Genomic DNA, 12,500 nt, shown 5'->3' with positions numbered 1-12,500 from the left:
TTATTATTACAGACAAGTTCATGTTAAAACTTTGTGTTGAAATTATATTTTTCTTAAAGTTTCAGGTTGTTCATAATATTATAATATTTTGTAAAAGAAAGAGTTCATCAATTTAAAAAGATTTCTGTAATAGATTTGTGTTTCTCTGCACAAATATTTGAACTTATTGTTATTTTTGGGGTTTATATGACATGAGTTTTCTGATCCGGACACTTTGGGATCAAAGTCAGTTGGACACGGCCCCTGGAACAACATGAGTTTGACACTCCTGGTCTGACCTTTTAAACCTGACGCCGTCACTGTGGAAAATGGTGTAAATCAGCGGCTTTATATTCTGTGATGTATTTGTTATTTCTTGAGCTGTTGTAAATGTTTCACATAGAGTTTTTTGTCCTGACTTGATTTTCTGAACACATTCTTGAACATGTTCGGCGTGTGGGTTTATCTCGTGACTTCTCATGTTGTGTTATTTCCCGAGTTGAACCTCACGCTGCGTTGTGTCTGTAAACTGTCTGCTGTTTGTCCGACACCTTTTCTCTTTTCTCATTTCATGTCACGACAAACCCAAAATACTTTTAGACGTCAGACTTAAAGCCTCTGGCGTAGACATAAAACCCTCCTCCACGACGAGGAGCGGCGGCTCTTTAGACCAAAACCACACTAATGTTCCAACGATGAGGCCTGAGCTTCATTAAAAACGCTTAAATTTCACCATCTGTATCTTGTCTCCTGTTCTGAGCGACACTGCAGGGAGGACATCTCCACCCGAGCTCAAACCTTAAACCAGACAGACAGAACTCTTCAATAAAACACTAGAATATTTGAATTAGAATTTCATGAAAAAGTTATATTTATTTATTTATTTATTTATACAGTCAAACCCACATTTTACACAGACTCATGACACAGACTGAAGCTTTTGGGTGTTTTATTCTTGACGTTTTGATGATTGTGGCTTATAAATAATGAAAAACCAAAAGAAACTAAATTCAGAAACGTCAGGCTTCTGAAAAGACTTTGGGGAATTTTGGGTTTTCATTATTTGTACATCACAATCATCAAAATGTCAAGAAATAAACACTCAAAAGTTTCAGTCTGTGTCATGAATCTGTGTAAAATGTGGGTTTGATTTTCTGAAATGAGACACAAAAAATATAAAACTTTTTGTGAGATTTTAATAAATTAATTGGAGCCAGATTAATGATTTATAAAAACGGTTTATGAACAAGCAGCTGAACGACACTGTAAAAATAAAACTGAAACATCATTCACTTGATTCTCTCTGACACTGACACTGCGATTCTAAAAATAACACTGTGTTTTTCTTCTTACTGAAGTGAAAGTGAAAGTACGAAAGAATGAACCAAATATTTACTCCGGCGTCCGAAAGAAGAGACAGAGTAAAACAAGAGTCACATGTCAGAACGTGTTTGTACAGAGCGAAACTGCAGACTCAGCAGTTTTTATGCAGAAGAAGAAGAAGAAGAAGAAGAAGATCAGACGTTTTGTTTTTGTGGAAAATCTGCAGAGTTTGCGGTTTCCATTCAAATTACAATTTCATTTTGATTCCAGATTTAATTTGTTCTAATCACAAAACAAATATTGCTCAGACATTTTGATCCTAACAGTTTAAACAGATCCAGATCCAGCTCACGCCTGCAGACAGTTTTATGTTTTTATGTTTTGTAAAAGCACAGGTCACACTGTTTCTTATCTGTAATAATGTTGTTTCCTCATCACAAACTAGGGCCCGACCGATATATCGGCTGGTCGATACTATTGGCCGACATGAGCACTTGGAGACATATCGGCCTAAATCTAATATTGCCGTGTGCAGGTTGTAGCGGACGATCATGTCAGTATATTTGATTTCATCGTAATAAATGAGAAAAATTATTATTTTATTTGTTTGAATATTAAGATGTGTCAGAACACCACTGTTATTCATTTTATATTTTATTTGTGAAAATATTTACCTTTTAAGTTATGTGGCCTTTTACCTTGTCCCCGGAAGTAAACAGAGTGAGAGAAATATAGTAGTCGTGAAAAAGAAAGAAAAGACAAGAGAAAAACACAGAAAAATGTGTAAAGAAAGACGTTGAAATTAAAGACACACTACTTAACTCCCGCTGGAGTTGTACAGGCAAACACCATAAATACTGTTCAATTATGCATTTATTTAAAGGTATTTATGTAAAACTGAGACATTTTCTGTGTCTGTTTTTATTTTAGTTTTCACGGTGTTTCAATGTGTTGACGGAGTTGAAGATTATTGAGACTCAATATTGACACATGATCATCAGGACGGAGAGTGAAGGTCTTTCTTACGAAGAAAACACAGGTTATACTTCATTATAAATCTCAGACTCTCTGTATCACGTCAATTTAATCCAGTTTACAGACAAATAAATGTCCAAATATGTGACGCCGCATCAGGATTTATCAGAAGAGAAACGTGTTCTTGTTTACAGCCACAGATCCACGCGCACAACACTGAGGCTTTAAACACTCGTGTCTGATCCACCACACTGACGAGAAATAAAAGTGAACTTCAGAAACAAAACTACAGCTGTTTTTATCAAAGAGCGAGTGTGAAGAAAACAGGACTGTCCCCCCCGCACACACACACACACGCACACACACACACACACACACACACGCACACACACACACAGCTGCTGTCCACACGCTGGATTATAATATTCTTTTTTATAGACGATTGTTTTGAGTCTGGATTTAAAGGACACTTATTAGTTCAGACTTGTGATCTGAGAGGAGCCTGTGTGAGGCTGAGTGCTGTAAATGTGTCAGTTTTGAAGATACTTTTTGTTCTTTCTCGTTGTTTATCTACTGCAGCTCCACATAAACAGTCTGTTTTCTTACGCTGTCCTGGTGTAAAGTGAATATATCGTCTTTACACGTGACTGGAGCTGCAGAAATAAACCCAACTTAAAATCCACAAAAGCCAAACCGAAGTTTTTTAATCAAATGGAGATGTAAAGTGAATTTCAAATGTATCGACGGTTATATCGGTTATCGGCAGCTTCAAACCTCCTTTTATCGGTGTCATATCGGATCCAAAAAATCCATATGAGTCGGGCCCAAACTCACACAGACCTGGACTTGTGTTTTGTTTCATTCACAAGTTTCACTCACAAACTCTGCACATTTACACTGAGTTTTTCTCTCAGACTGAAAACACTCAGTTCCACATTAGGGGCGCGACCTGGCTCCATCGACTCTGGGGTGAGTTCAGTTTACATTGAAACCCCGTGTGGCTCGTCTCTGTGTAACTGTCAGGCTCCTCACTCGGACCTTCACGTGGGTCTGGACTCGCTCCACACGATCCTCGGGTTTTTATTTCAACAGTTTGTCCCTAAATCTCGATCCAAACGTGAACATGAAAATTAGACTCACTCCCACAGGCCTCAATGAGCTTCGTTTGACTGGAGCCAGGACTAAACCAGGTCTAAACCAGGACTAAACAAGGACTAAACCAGGTCTAAACCAGGACTAAACAAGGACTAAACCAGGTCTAAACCAGGACTAAACAAAATCTAAACCAGGACTAAACCAGGTCTAAACCAGGACTAAACCAGGTCTAAACCAGGTCTAAACCGGGACTAAACCAGGACTAAACCAGGTCTAAACCAGGTCTAAACCAGGTCTAAACCGGGACTAAACCAGGATTAAACCAGGTCTAAACCAGGTCTAAACCAGGTCTAAACCAGGACTAAACCAGGTCTAAACCAGGTCTAAACCAGGTCCAGGTTTTAATGAGCACAAGAGGAAGAATGTGTGGATGTAACTGAATCTGGACTAAAAAGACCCCAGTGCTCCTCACCAATCTGTCTCTCCCTCCCTCCGTCTCTCCCTCCGTCTCTCTCTCCGTCTGTTTCTCTCTTTCTCTCCCTCTTTCTTTCCGCTTCAGTGTAATTTGGTCTCTGTTGTTTTCTCAGTCTAATTGGGCATTACCTCCTGCCCCCTCCACCCCTCCTCCTGCCCCTCCTCCCCCTCCTCCTCTCCCTCCATCCATCCATCTCTCTCTCTCTCTCTCTCCTCCCTCGCTCCGTGTTGTTATCACAGTGTAATTGGGCGTTTTCTTTCTTTCTTTCTCCTTCAGCTCATTTAAACTCTTTCGTTTTTTTCTCCATGTGGACGTTTTGTTTTGTTTTTTTCTGTCACTAAAATCAACTCAAACTCTTCATCAAAAAAAAAGTTTAGAAACAAAAGCCAAAACAAGCACCAGAACCAGAACTGGACCAGGACTAAACCAGGACTAAAACAGGACTAAACCAGGACGAAACCAGGACTAAACCAGGACTAAACCAGGACTAAACCAGGACTAAACCAGGACTAAACCAGGACTAAACCAGGACTAAACCAGGACTAAACCAGGACTAAACCACAACTGAAGCAAGACTGAACAAGGACCAAACAAATAAATAAAATAAACACATTTAAGAGTTGGTCCAAAGTTCATCGCTCTGATCTGTCCCTGACACTGACAGGTGACAGTGACAGGTGTGGTCCCTGACACTGACAGGTGACAGTGACAGGTGCGGTCCTACAGTCCCTGACAGTGACAGGTGCGGTCCCTGACAGTGACAGGTGACAGTGACAGGTGCGGTACAGGTGCGGTCCCTGACAGTGACAGGTGCGGTCCCTGACAGTGACAGGTGCGGTCCCTGACAGTGACAGGTGCGGTCCTCTTACAGTCCCTGACAGTGACAGGTGCGGTCCCTGACAGTGACAGGTGCGGTCCTGACAGGTCTTGGCTGTTGGTTCTTTCTGAAGGATCCTGGAGCAAAACTCGACACACACGTCCAAAACTCTGTCAACAGCCGACAAAGACCGAGACCGAGCCAAGACCAGAGAGACACACACACACACACACACACACACACACACACACACACACACACACACACACACACACACACACACACCACCTCCAGCGCAGCAGCAGCAGCACATCCACAGCCCCGTCAGCCTCTCCTCCTCCTCCTCTTCTCTTCTTGTGTCTTGAGCCCAGGGAGAGTTTGAACTAATGATGTGTTTTTTTTCTTCTTATAAACTTGGACTAAAGCAGAACTAAACCAGACCTAAACCAGGACTAAACCAGAACTAAACCAGGACTAAACAGAACTAAACCAGGACTAAACCAGGACTAATGCAGGACTAACCAGAACTAAACCAGAACTAACCAGACTAAACAGACTAAACCAGACTAAAGACAGGACTAAACAACCAAACCAGGACTAAAAGGACAATAGGACTGACAAAACCAGGTCTAGACCAGGATTTAAACCAGGACTAAACCAGGGCAAAACAAGAACTAAACCAGGACCAAAGTAGGACTGACAAAACCAGGTTTGCACCAGAATTTAAACGAGGACTAAACCAAGGCCAAACCAAGCATGAACCAGGACTAAACCAGGACTAAAGTAAAATCATACACTTTAAATATTACAGTAAAACACACAGGACAGATGTTATTTCTGTGTGAGTTTTTCTCAGACCTGCGCTGGGCTGAGGTGGCGGCGGAGGAGGAGGTGGAGGCGGAGGAGGTGGAGGAGGTGGTGGTGGGGGTGGAGGGGGTGGAGGAGGTGGGTGAGATTGTTGCCGCGGCGATGACGAGGAAGCTCCGTGTTTTTAGGAGCCGTTTGTGAAAAGCTCCGATAAGACGTGAGAGGAGAGAGGGAACAGAGACGGAGAGAGCGCGGAGAAAAAGGAGGAAAAAGAAAGAATAACTCACAGATACTGTATTTACAGAACATTTAAAGCTGCACTGAGGAACTTTTCTGCTGGAGGGTCCATGCTTATGTATAAATAGTGCAAATCCAAATTTCCTGATTTTCTGTATTTTGTTTTTCTTACTTTCTTCTTTCTTTTACTGTTGCTCAAAATTAAATGACTCTGAGGTGCAGCTGGCAGATCTAGTTAAAGATGCACTGTGTAACTTTCCTGGTGGAGGGTCCAACCCCTGCTTGTCTCCATGGTGATGTTATTGTTTTATGTTTTGTCTGGGTTGTTCCAGTGTGGCATTATCTTGTATTTACTCAATAATATGATGTGGTGAAGCTGGTCAAAGCAGGAGGCAGATGCAAGAAAAAAAAGTGTCTTTAACCCAGACAACATTTATTTAAAAACAGACTTCTGGTGTCGGCTCAAATAAACAGTGTTGGGAAGGTGACTTTTAAAATGTAATCCCCTACAGATTACAGATTACATACACCAAAATGTAGTTTGTAACATCCATTAATAATCCATTAAATTATTTAAAGTGAGTAATGTAATCTGAATACTTTGGATTACTTGATTTGCTGTAGAGAAACAAAGACCAGAATATCTTCACATAAGAAGTTTTATCTGATAAAAGAAAATTAAAAAGTCCAGATTTTACTGAACCAAATTAAAAATATTATTGATAGAAGAAGAAACACGTCCACACAGGAGGATTTAGTCCTGTTAAATCCTGTTTTAGACCGGGTTTAGTCCTGGTTTTAGACCTGGTTTAGACCTGGTTTAGACCAGGTTCAGAACTGGTTTGGACCAGGGTTTAAACCTTGTTTGGACCTGATTTTAGACCTGGTTTAATTTCTGGCAATGAGTGGAATATACCAAAATGTGAAAACAGGAAAATCCCCCCCTGTAATCTATTTATTTCAACAAAGTAACTGTAATCCAATTACCACTCACTGAAACAGTAACTGTAACTGAATACAGTTACTCATAATTTGTACTCTGATTACGTAACTCCAGTACTTGTAATCTGTTACTCCCCAACACTGCAAATAAAGTAAAAAAACTGAAAATAAGTGACTCAAATCAACAAACACCAAACACCTGCACAGAAGTCTCTCCCAAACTGATGACGCCTGCTTTGCTTTTACACCCGCCCAGCAGGAAGCCCCTCCCCCAGCAGGAAGCCCCTCCCCCAGCAGGAAGCCCCTCCCCCAGCAGGAAGTCCTCCCCCAGCAGGAAGCCCCTCCCCCAGCAGGAAGTCCCTCCCCCAGGTGAGTCCAGGTAACTCCCAAAGCAAAGCACGTCCCCTTTCAAAATAAATATGTTTAACATAAACTAACGTGAATTTCAAATGAGACAAAGGCTCCACTTTGTCACATTTGGGTTTTTTATTGACCTAAAAATTTGAATTCTTACTGTGAGCGGGCTCGCCTCTCCACAGATCCGACATGTAACTTGGTCCTGTGGTCTCCTGCTGTCTCCGTACAGATCAAATTTTTAGATTTTAAACCATTCTGTCTTCACGGAGACCAAACCAGACCACCAGAAGTTACAGGTCAGATCTGTGGAGAGGCAGAGTGCCTGTTTTCTGTGTATTTTTGAGCCATAAAACCTGCACCTGTAACTGAATAAATGTAAAGTGGAGCAGATTAAAGTCACACTGTGGAACATTCTAGACAGAGCAACGACGTCTCCATAGAAACAAGTAAGATTTTAACCATATTACAGCATTTTCTGATCTGTTCTAATGTACAGCAACAAAAACTGGAGGGTTAAAATTTCAGGGTGAAATATTTCAGAGTTGTTTTTAACACAAAAAGTGTAAAATTTTAACTGTTTGAAAGTTAAATGTGTGTTGGAGTTGGAGTTATTTGTCAGAGTTGATTTGGTTGAAGTTAATTTAACTTCTCTTAGTGTTAATTTGTCTCCTCCACTTCAAACTCCCGTGAGAGAAGAACCAGTTTGAACTAGTTTTGTTCATAATTTCATCTTAAATTAACTCAAATAAAGAGTTAAAATAAAACTTCTCTGTGTGTTGTTTAGTTAAATCAGGATAACTCTACAAAGTGTTATCTGTTTACTCTCTAAACGTTAATGTAACTCTGGATTTTGGGTTAAACAAAAACTTTGGTCCAGTGTTACTTAATTTAACACTTTTAAATTAACTCTAGAACAGATCAGATTCAAATCAACTCTGAGAAAGTTTTAAATTGATTCTGTCAGAGTCGATTTTAACTCTTCACTTTTTGTTGTTGTGTTTCCTCGTCACACTCAGACCTGGAGTTGTGTTTCTTTTCATTCACATGTTTAACACACAAGTTCTTCTCTCAAACTGAAAACACTCTGCACCACCTCGTGATGTCATCATGTGGTAACACAGAAAGAAAGAGCTCCACTGTGTTTTTAAACTCCACACAAACACAAACACACTTCACTAGAATCATTTTTGATTATTTTTTCAGCCCTGGAATTACCGATTTCTACTGAACTAAAGGGTAAAAAAAAGGAGCTGTTCATTTGAAAACCACCACTTCACTTCATGACATCACAAATTGGAACAGAGCGTTTTGAGGTTTGTAGATGTAAACAGACGAATAATAAATTGTTTCTCAAACACGTGAAGGAAACAAAACACAAACTCCAGATCTGATTTTGAGGAGGGAAAAACATCAGAACATGACTTAAAGCTTTACAACAGTCAGTTTTTTTTTTAAATCTAGGTCGTTTAACTCGTAATTCCACTTTAAATTTGATTTTTGACACGTTAAACCAGCACTTTTTTTGTTTTTATTTCACTCAAAAAACAAATTTAAACAGAAACAAAAAGAGGCTGCAGTAAAAACAAAGTCAAACGGACAGAACACCTTTCTCCTGTCCATTGTTTTGTGTTACTTATAATGACTGTGTTTTTTTATATTCAAATAATTCACATTAAAAACTGAATTTGTCCGACGAATATGAAACAATGAGGTGCCTCGAAATGTTCCACAGTGTGACTTTAATCAGCTCGAGCCTTTACCTTTACATTTATTCAGTCACAGGTGCAGGATTTATGGCTTAAAAATTGCTAGAAAAACAACACTCTGACTGTGAGCGGAGTCGCCTCTCCACAGATCTGACCTGTCACCCTCCACCGGGAAAGTTACGCAATACAGCTTTAAGTAAAATGTAAAAAAGGGCAGATTTATTGAGTTTATTTTGGCCTCGGTTTTCAAGTACATTTGATTTTAATTTAGCTGAACTAAACCTGTTCTGACATGAAGCGCATTAAAAAAAAAAGCTTTGTCTTGAATTGTTTTGAAATATTCCACAGTGCAGCTTTAACCCTTTATATCTTCAAATCATGGAGACCAAACCAGACACAGTTACAGGTCAGATCTGTGGAGAGGCAACTCTGCTCACAGTCACAATGTCTGTCTATTTTTCTAGGAATTTTTGAGGTTTAGACCTGGTTTAGTCTCTGGTTTAGACTTAGTTTAGTCCTGGTTTAGTCCTGGTTTAGTCTCTGGTTTAGACTTAGTTTAGTCCTGGTTTAGACCTGGTTTAGATCTGGTTTAGTCCTGGGTTAATTCTGGTTTAGTCCTGGTTTAGACTTAGTTTAGTCCTGGTTTAGTCCTGGTTTAGTTCTGGTTTAGACTTAGTTTAGTCCTGGTTTAGTCCTGGTTTAGTCTCTGGTTTAGACTTAGTTTAGTCCTGGTTTAGTCCTGGTTTAGTTCTGGTTTAGTCCTGGTTTAGTCCTGGTTTAGATCTGGTTTAGTCCTAGTTTAGACCTGGTTTAGACATGGTTTAGTCCTGGTTTAGACCTGGTTTAGATCTGGTTTAGTCCTGGTTTAGTCCTGGGTTAATTCTGGTTTAGTCCTGGTTTAGATCTGGTTTAGACTTAGTTTAGTCCTGGTTTAGACCTGGTTTAGATCTGGTTTAGTCCTGGTTTAGTCCTGGGTTAATTCTGGTTTAGTCCTGGTTTAGACCTGGTTTAGACATGGTTTAGTCCTGGTTTAGACCTGGTTTAGACCTGGTTTAGATCTGGTTTAGTCCTGGTTTAGTCCTGGGTTAATTCTGGTTTAGTCCTGGTTTAGATCTGGTTTAGACTTAGTTTAGTCCTGGTTTAGATCTGGTTTAGTCCTAGTTTAGACCTGGTTTAGATCTGGTTTAGTCCTGGGTTAATTCTGGTTTAGTCCTGGTTTAGACCTGGTTTAGACTTAGTTTAGTCCTGGTTTATTGTTGACAGGCCTCCAATAAAAAAGTGACACAGTGCAGCTTTATTGCATGACTATAGAACAGAACTGTCCCTGCAGATTTACACAAAACCACTGATTTGTCCCAGTTTTAAAAAAAAAAAAAGTCCCAGATGTCGTTATTTTTGACAAATCTGATTCTGCCGACTGTAAAAAGAGACAAAAACTGTCACGTGTTTCATTAAAATACAGAAAATCTGCTTAAAATCGACCAAAACACAAAGAAAATGTGACTTTACTGACTCACGGAGCACAGAATGATTTTCCTTAAACACTGTTCCACAATTTTATTTTTACCAACCACAACAAAACCGAGAAAGTCCCAGTTATTTTTTGATTTTGAGTTTCTGCTCACGCTGCTGTTGTTACATGTTAATAAAGCCTTAATTACACTGTGCAAAGTGTAATTAACTGTGTAATTAAGCTCGTGCGCAGACAGAGTAAAGTGAAATCATTTGGAGCTGAAGAGTTGCAAAAGTTTCTTGGAAAAGCAACAAGTTCAAACAAGTTCACGTGAAGTTTAGACACGAGAAACACGCGCGCACTTTCTCCACAAAAACAGACACAAAGTGATAAAAAGAGTTTGTAAAAGTGTGTAAAAGTGCTGAAAGTGCCGTGTGCATGTGTGTGCATGTGTGTATTTGTGTGTCTCACCGCGCTGAGGGCCGAGCTGAAGTGCAGGACCGTGATCGTGACCGCGAGCGTCTGCAGCAGGACGGCGGTGAGCAGCAGGACCCCGAGCCCGGGCCCGGAGCTCGTCATGGCGGCCTGAGGTGAGCGGCTGCCCGGCCTCTGGAGCTCCGTGTGCGGCCGCCTCCGCCTCCTCCGCGCCTCCGCTGCTGGAGAACAATGGCCCCGGAGCGCGCCGCCGCGGCTCTATGGGACCTGAGCGCGGGCACGTGCGCGCGGGGGCGAGCGTACGCGCGTGGGGGGGAGGGGGCGTGTCCGTGCGCGCTCCCGGGACTTTCCTCGGTGTGGTTCAGTGTCCAGTTTCTCCTTTGTTTTACACAAATCTGAATTTAAGCAGAGACTTTACAGAAGAACATGAACACGACCTGAGCGTGACGCTAACGAGACGCACTGCTCTGTCTGAACTCAACAAGTCTGAGTTTAACAGCACAGAGCTGCTCACCTGGGGAAGCTCAGAGTCACTTTTTGTCAGATTATGTTAAAATAAAATCAGATTAAAGTCTCTGTGTGAAGTCGCCTCATCAGACGCACAACTGCACGAAAACTGTGTCTGCAGAAAGTTTGGTTTGTTCTGTTTTAGTTTTGGAGATATGAACGATTCTTTTACAGGTCAAACTGGGGTCACAGCCCCAGGAAACTTCAAAATGACATAAAACGACACAAAATGGAGTCAGTTGTTTGTGCTTCGTTTGTTTATCTGATTCTGGTTCTTAAAATATTCACTGTTTTATTTTTGGTCGATGACGTCACCAGCTTCTCAAAATGTGAAACAGCCTCAAAACAACAGAAAATTATTCCATCCATCCATGTTCTTCCTCTTATCTGGGATCAGGTCTAGGAGGGACTCCCAGACTTCCTTCACCCCAGACACTTCCTCCAGCTCCTCCAGTGGGACCTGAGGTGTTCCCAGTCCAGAGACAGAGTTCCTCCAGTGTGTCCTGGGTCTTCCCCGGGGCCTCCTCCTGGTGGGACATGAAGACATCAGAACAGACGTCCTCCCCTCAGACGCTCCTCTCCACGTGGAGGAGCAGCGGCTCTACTCCAAGCTCCTCACTCTGTCTCTAAGTGAGCGACGAAACGATACGATACAAGATGTTTGTGTTTGGTTTTATGTTGTTTTGTGTGTGACTGTTTTCATTTGTGTGACTTTATTTCTAAAATGATTCATTATTATAAACAGCCTCAGAGAAACGACCTGAGGCTGTGGAAAAGTCTGGATCAGTCTTTAGTCACTCGCTTTTGACTCATATTTTATATAATGATCCAGACAGCCTCGGGTCGTTTCTCTTCACTGGTTTTGTGGAGGTTTTTTTTAAGTGGCTGTCATCAGCTGAACGGAAATGCTCACCTGTCGGAGTTTGTTCTTTGTGGTCAAATTAAAGTTCAGATTAAAGTTTATCTGGAGTCACAGAGCTTCAGACAGAGCAGTGCCTCCTGTTAGCGTTAGGGACTGTGGATGACGTCAGCTGTAAAAGTGTGATTTGTCCTCTACAGTCCCAACATGGCGTCTGTAAAAGTGTGATTTGTCCTCTACAGTCCCAACATGGCGTCTGTAAAAGTGTGATTTGTCCTCTACAGTCCCAACATGGCGGCTGGACCCTGGTGTCTGTTGTTGTCGGTTGCCGTGGCAATAATCAGTGTTTCCCTGAATGAGTCTGAGTCCTGAACAAACACGATACGAGTCTGACGAGGGTTTATTGTGTCCAATCTGAGACCAGATCTGAGACCGGGACCAGGGCCAGGACCAGGGCCAGGACCACCACCAGGACCAGGGACAAGACCAAGACCAGGGCCAGGGCCAGGACGAGGACCAGGACCAGGACGAGG

At 41.6% G+C, this 12,500-nt stretch overlaps 1 protein-coding gene across 1 annotated transcript in view; it reads right to left on the bottom strand.

The window, feature by feature from the left end:
• LOC110164324 (tumor necrosis factor ligand superfamily member 10-like) overlaps positions 1 to 10,860 on the bottom strand; it is a 29,816-nt gene extending 18,956 nt beyond the window's left edge. The window contains exon 1 of the mRNA XM_020929364.2: positions 10,638 to 10,860. Coding sequence (XP_020785023.1) covers positions 10,638 to 10,745 — 108 coding nt within the window. The 5' untranslated portion in view covers positions 10,746 to 10,860. The remainder of the gene's footprint in view (positions 1 to 10,637) is intronic.
• Positions 10,861 to 12,500: the final 1,640 nt, after the last annotated feature.

The sequence above is a fragment of the Boleophthalmus pectinirostris genome, unplaced genomic scaffold (assembly GCF_026225935.1).
Source record: "Boleophthalmus pectinirostris isolate CB_2022bp ecotype Guang Dong unplaced genomic scaffold, ASM2622593v1 HiC_scaffold_15, whole genome shotgun sequence".
NCBI classification, from domain to species: domain Eukaryota; kingdom Metazoa; phylum Chordata; class Actinopteri; order Gobiiformes; family Gobiidae; genus Boleophthalmus; species Boleophthalmus pectinirostris.
This window is presented reverse-complemented; position numbering and strand designations above follow the sequence as displayed.